At 43.4% G+C, this 6,817-nt stretch overlaps 1 protein-coding gene across 1 annotated transcript in view; it reads left to right on the top strand.

Annotated features, from left to right (window-relative positions):
* Window positions 1-1,241: 1,241 nt before the first annotated feature.
* The window catches only part of and1 (actinodin1), a gene marked incomplete at both ends in the record, with an annotated part of 9,848 nt that continues 4,272 nt past the window's right edge, over window positions 1,242-6,817 (top strand). The window contains one exon of the mRNA XM_084325869.1: window positions 1,242-1,276. Coding sequence (XP_084181995.1) covers window positions 1,242-1,276 — 35 coding nt within the window. The remainder of the gene's footprint in view (window positions 1,277-6,817) is intronic.

Below are 6,817 nucleotides of genomic sequence, written 5' to 3'. Positions count from 1 at the left end.
ATTATGAGTATGGTTTTGGCAGCGTCCTGTTCGAATCTGCTCTCCGGGCTAGATTGCAGGTTTGCGGGCGCGACGAAACACCTGTTGGAGTAACGTAATTACACACGAGATACAGTGATAACATGACCACTAAACGCTTGGTCGGGGGGAGCAGGATGGGACAGGAAAGGGGGCCGTCAAAATGGGGAAATGTAAAAAAAACAAAACAACAAAAATAGAGAGAATTTTATGTTCTCAAACGGGTGTATGTGACTGGAGCAGTGGCACTGGAGGTGCAGTGAAACAACATACATGGGTCAAGTCAAGTGATCCTTTATTAATCCCCATGGGGATAAAATTCACGTGTCATAGCACCATGGGGGCGGTGTGTGTGTGGGCGGCGGGGGGGGGGCAGGTAGAATAAGTAATAATAATAATAGAGCATAGAACAAAGACCGAATTTGTGAGCAAAATAATAACTACAATAAATGGGAGAGAAATAGGCAAAAGGTTGGGGAGCTGCTACGACAGGCAGCCACGGCTAACATCAGATTTGATTCAGATTCCTTTATTGTCACGTATTTTCAGTACCTTACAGCAAAGAGAGTGAAATTCTATTTGTTGTGGTCCCTCGACCATAGCAGCTTCCAATAATATAAATACAATACAATTAGCATAGAATAAGCATAAAATAAGATTATTGTGTCAGATCATGGGAGTCACGCCTTACAGTCCAAGTGAATTAAATGAGAATGTATGGTGATATGGTATCACAAGAATAACTTCATGAAAAGTAACAAAAGATTACTTGATTGCTTTATTCCCCCATCGTCAAGCAAACAAACAACATTTCTCCTCACGCAGGAGGCTTCAGGTGTACAGGATGTGAAGGGCAGTGCCTCTATACAGAGTGTCCTGTGGGCTGTCCTCTAATAGGATAGTTAGGCTATCTTAAGAACCTATAACTCACAAACCTAGAAGATGTACATAGAGATACACCTGAATAAGTCTGTCCTACGGTGATTTGTATTAGTTGTCTGAAATCGACCGTTGTTCCGTATCACAAGAAATCACATTTTCACATCTTCGTTTTCTGGTTTCTTCCAGGCAGAGTGACACTTGCCTCTAATTGAATGATAAGATAAGATGTTCCTTTATTGATCCCCTTGGGGAAATAGCAGCATGGGGCAGGGGGGAGGTACAGTTACGGGCATAGAAAGACATACATATAGGCAATAGAATTTGATCTTTTAATGTCGGGCATGGAGGACTGTGAAGAAATTGCAGAAGACTTTCAGTAACAACACTTAATGCTGCACACGGGTACTTTATCATTATTAGCACATTTGAATGGTTATAAGGAAGTGCAGGTTAAGTGCCTCAAAGAGATGTATGAGGCCTTGTTCTAAAAGGCTGATACTCGTGGGTCTCCAGGGACGCGGGAAGGGGGGGTGCTTTTTTTTTTTCTTTTTTTATGGCAGTATTTATATATTTGTATATACTGTAACTGTATAACTGTAACACTGTATATTATAAGTTTATCCTGCTCAAAGCACGTCACCATTTTAATAGTGTGTGTATTGAGCCGTACTGTATTGTAGCCATTCTCCAATCTGTTAAATAAAGTTTTCATTCATTCATTACACTACTGTATGTACACAATCATACGTGTAAAACCGTGTAGATTTTCGAGTGATGACAGACTGTCACAGACTGATTGAATGACAGGTGAAACAACTAATTGTATTCACCTCCCGTCTCCCGCCCTTCCCACGCGCCACGAACCACTGAGCTACTGTGATACAGTGCTTGCGCAGTCAGTCGATTTGAGCTAGTAGTCAGACTTTGCTAGCACAGAATGTCTCACTCGCAGAAAAGAAAAATATCAGATTTATTTTCGAAACGTCCCGCCGGTCCCAGTGACAGTCCCACTAAATCTGATAAACGTCAGAGACGACAGGTTCAGCCTCAGCATCAGGTATTGAAGAGTTAACTGAGTCTGTTCCCCTATACCCCCCCTCGGGCGCCAGGGGCTTCCACTGAGGGGTGATGCAAATAGGGATGGGGTGTTATGGCAGCTCATGATGGAAAGAGTGCGCACCGAGTCTGATCCCGAGTTGAAGAATTGGCTCCAAAAGAGAGACAACTGGATGTCCAACAACATCCAAAACGAAATCTTACAGCTGCTTGCCCATGATATTCAGCGACAAATTAGAGGCAAAGCATCCAAAAGCCCAATCTTTGGCTTGAGCGCTGACGGAACCACTGATGTCACTCACTGGAAAAGAACAATTCTCGTGTAATATACAGTTAGCCGATGACAACTTGGAAGCTCAGAACTTCTTTTGGGGTTTTTACAATGCCCGGCCCAGACACAACAGCCGAGACGCTGTTTTTGTGTATAAAATACTTTTACGCCTCGACCTGCCCATGGAGAGGCTGATAGGATACTGTTTTGACGGGGCCAGCAACATGTCTGGGGGGTACAGGCTAGACCAGGGGTTCCCAAATTTTTCAGGCCGCGACCCAAAAGAAAACGGTGTCAGAGAGCCGCGACCCCCACTATTATAGGAGGTAAAAAAAAAAATATTTTAAATGGAAATGTATGGTTGAAACATGCAAACGTTCAAACGCACACACACTAATAAGCATTGGAGGCTTTTAACCAGGGCCGGACTGGGGAAATCATTCAGGCCAGGAAATATAGCCCCAGTCAGGCCACTTTTTAAGCAGGGGGTCCCCCACCAGGAATTTTTTTGTTACAAAGACTTCATTTCCTGCATTCTGGTGCAGGCATTTTTTTTATTTGTACCCTTTAAATGCAAGTGTTTGTGATGGCATCACAACTTATTGTTAAAAAACAGGCTAGCATATGTATGATTAGCAACAACACAGATTTTTATGGATTTTCAGTTTTTTGTAATTGATAAATACAATATTTTATTCAACTTCAGCCCTGATCATAACACCACATATTCATTTTATAATTCTAACCCTTTAAATGCCAGTGTGTGTGATGGCATATATTTGCAATATATCAAATGCAAAGTACATTTTTCTGGGGGGGATTATTACAGGCTAGCATGTGTCAATGATTAGCAGTTTTTCGTAAGGATCCCGCCTCCACCAATCACATGCGGCTCCCTTTGTGTGTGTGTGAGAGCAAGAGAGAGAGAGAGAGATAGTTCTCCAACTTGTGTGAGTTGCAGTGATCTCCTGGTTGTTCCCCACCTAGGTTATCTAACTATTGCGCTGGTGCAAATAGAAACACTGGCCTGGCCGCGTGTAGCTGTTTCGCAACAGTAAGTGACTTCCGGGGTAGGCCTGATTGGCCCCGACAGGCACGTGACGCGCAACTTTCTCTGCCGCGCGGCACGCTCCGCGGAGCCCTTACGGAATTACGTAACCGTCCAAATACGCCATGACTCTCATTCGGCGCTATAGCTCACCTCGCAGAGCAGCGGTCCTGCGATCCTGCGGTCCGTTGTTGGTGAGTTCGAATCCCATCAAATCTTTTTTTTTTAACGTGATTTTTTTTTTAACGTGTATTCTTTCGCCGGTTAAGGTTAGGCATGGTTAAGGTTAAGGTTAAGGTTAGGCATTGTTTCGGAGTTGGTTAAGGTTAGAACGGTTAAGTTTAGGCGCTGTTAAGGAGCTGGTTAAGGTTAGAGTTTGTGTTAGAGAATGGCAATATTCTTTCTATGGTTAAGGTTAGGCATGGTTAAGGTTAAGGTTAGGCATTGTTTCGGAGTTGGTTAAGGTTAGAACGGTTAAGTTTAGGCGCTGTTAAGGAGCTGGTTAAGGTTAGAGTTTGTGTTAGAGAATGGCAATAGACAGCCTATTTCCGCGCGACAGCTCTCAGCAGCCTCGTTGCGCGTCCTGAGTTTGCCGCGTCACGTGCCTGTCGGGGCCAATCAGGCCTACCCGGAAGTCACTTACTGTTGCGGAACCGGTACACGCGGCCTGGCCTGCTTCTACGTTCAGTGGCCTGACCGCAAAAAAAATAAAATGTTTTTTTTATTTTTATCTGGCGACCCCCCTGCACCCCCTGCCGTTTTATAGTTCCCGCGTGCCTGTGGGTCTCGTGAGATATTAATTACTTTTGTCTAGCCAGTTTCATTGAAAAGCCTTTGTGTGCACACAGTCATGATTCTGTAATATCATGATTAAATATACAATTATATATGAACACTTACTTTGAAGCCGGCTCCCTATAGCGAAGTAATTTCAGTAATTTTCACTCACAATTTCATGAAAATATGCTCAAGGCGAGGCTTACACAAGGGTCTGGGAAATAGCGGTGTGACTACGATCTGAACATGTACAGCATGTAAAGGGGCTGCTGGAATATGTAATTGCGACTGAATGATCACATGGTTGTATTGTTGCTCAGAGAGCCACTATAAGTACATGTGTGTATGTGTGTGTTACAAGGCTGGCGTGCCTGAACACAGCTAAAGTGAGGAGGAAACAGTCGATTATGAGATTCCTTATGTGTCGACCAGCTGTCACTGTTAGACTGTCTCGCTGTGTGTGTGTGTGTGTTTTCTCTCACGTTCAGGCTGTGGTCTGGGCCCTCAGTGGTGTGAGAAGTGCTTATGTGGCACCTCAACTCCCCTTCATTATTTCCTTCTGTTTGCCCCCTCCCCACTTTCCCTCTGGAAGCCTTATAAAGTTGAATGTTGCATGTATGAACAGATCTAAAGTCTGCTTCTTAATCCTAAATGGGAATCATAAAAACCTTTATCAATCATCAAGTATCATGAAATCAGTTTCACCTGAGGCAACTCTCTCTCCAACTCTTTTCCCGTTTCTTTCTTTCTCTTTTTCTCTCTCTCCACGTCTCCATCTCTACCTCAGTCCTCCTCCCGCCCCCACTCGCTCTTCCTCTTTAATTACGGGGCCTCTGATTGGTCAGGGCCTTTAGAATGTTTCAACCAATCACATGTCAAGTTGAAGTGGCCCCCTGACCCCCGCGGGAGGTCTCTGTGTGTGTACGTGTGTTGTGTTTTCTGTGTGTATGTTAATGAATACTATTGTGTATGCGCGCGCGTGTGCGTGTGTGTGTGTAAGAGACATGGGGGCCTGTATTAAAACTCATCCAGCGCCTTCGCCAAAGCAGTCTTTCAGAGGGGCCAGAGGGACAGGGTGCTCCAGGAATCTCTCTCATGCTCACCCACACACACAGATACACACATACACACACACACACATGTATATATATATGTATACACACACACTCGAAACACACACAGTCTCAAGACTAAAGGCCAAAGTGGAGTGAGTCATCTAACCTGTTGCTTCATCTGATATCATTGAAAGACGCACCGACATACAACAGGTAAGTGAATAACCTCACACACACACACAATGTACACTATTATTATTATTATTACAATGTACACTGCCACAATACTGCAAAGATTTAGACTCAGGGTGAGAATGAAAAGGTCAACTTTTAGGTGCTTCCCAGAGATTCAAGGTCAGGTTGAAGTCCAGTTTGTGACCATTTGAAAACACCTGGCACTGTCTTTTTACGACCAGCATAGGGCTTTGAGCACCAACACCTCCCGTTAACATGCTGCTTTTAACCATGGGTCACCTCAAGCTACCAAGAGTCCCGTCCAGCGCTAGCACTGACTTAAGTCTAGGGACATGGGTTGGGAGTTAAATTGTAATCGTTTTTCTTGATCAAATAATAATGTGAGCGTTGTCGTGTGTGTGTGTGCTATTGTCTATTGAAAGTTTAACCTTTGCTCACGATCATAGAAGGTTTAGGTAGTCAGGAATACATATACCTGTGTAAGGATGCATGCTACAGTGCTCTAAAATGCTATTATAGATACAATAGTGACACTATGTATTTGTCTGGTTTGTAGCAATTCCAGCCTATGGTGATTAGTTTGGCAGTATATTAGAAAAAGAGAGACATTTATGTGGAAGAATAAACATATTTAAAAAAAACACAAGGCCCGCAATATAACAATATAGAATCAAGGCACATCGATGGGATTTCTAATATACATATACAGTTTTTTGGGGGAAACTTTGTCTATTGAGTTTGGTTGTGTGACGGGTAACAGCGGTGCGCCTGATCTCAGCAGGAGGGGAGGAGGTGAAGCCATGGCAGGAGGAGGGAGAATGTGTTTCTCCTGCGTATTCATCACAACACTGCTAGCTACCATACTACTGCCTGGTGAGTACACTGTACACACACACATACACACACACACACACACACACACACACACACACACACACACACACACACACACACACACACACACACACAGAAAGAGAGAGCCCTTTAGGGGAGTATCGGATTACAGAGTACTCTGATTTCAATAACTTGGTAATTATAATCTACACAGTAATCAGTAAATATACCTTTGAATGTAATAGGTGATAATGTTTTACATTAAGCTTGATGGCGAAAAAATACTTTTTGGGTTGTGAGATTATATTAGACACAAAACATAATTTTAAATATATTGTGTAGTAGATGATATAATATTATTCACATTGCAGCTTGTACCATAAATTGTAATAAATTGCCCAAGTTTTGGACTATTGGACACATTTTCAGTTTTTGGAGACACACACACACACACACACACACACACACACACACACACACACACACACACACACACACACACACACACCCCTCACACCTTTCATCTCATCTCGTTGCTTCTCCTCATCTCCAAGGCGACCACCCTGCCTTCTCTTAAGGGTCTTCACAGAGCCTGTGTAGCAAAGGCCAAGGCTGAGCTGTGAAGGAGATGTCTTTTCTATCTCAACCCGTTTCAAAAGGCCATAAAGGAACTGTGTTCCA

Source organism: Notolepis coatsorum (assembly GCF_963971535.1).
Source record: "Notolepis coatsorum genome assembly, chromosome: 12".
NCBI classification, from domain to species: Eukaryota; Metazoa; Chordata; class Actinopteri; order Aulopiformes; family Paralepididae; genus Notolepis; species Notolepis coatsorum.
This window is presented reverse-complemented; position numbering and strand designations above follow the sequence as displayed.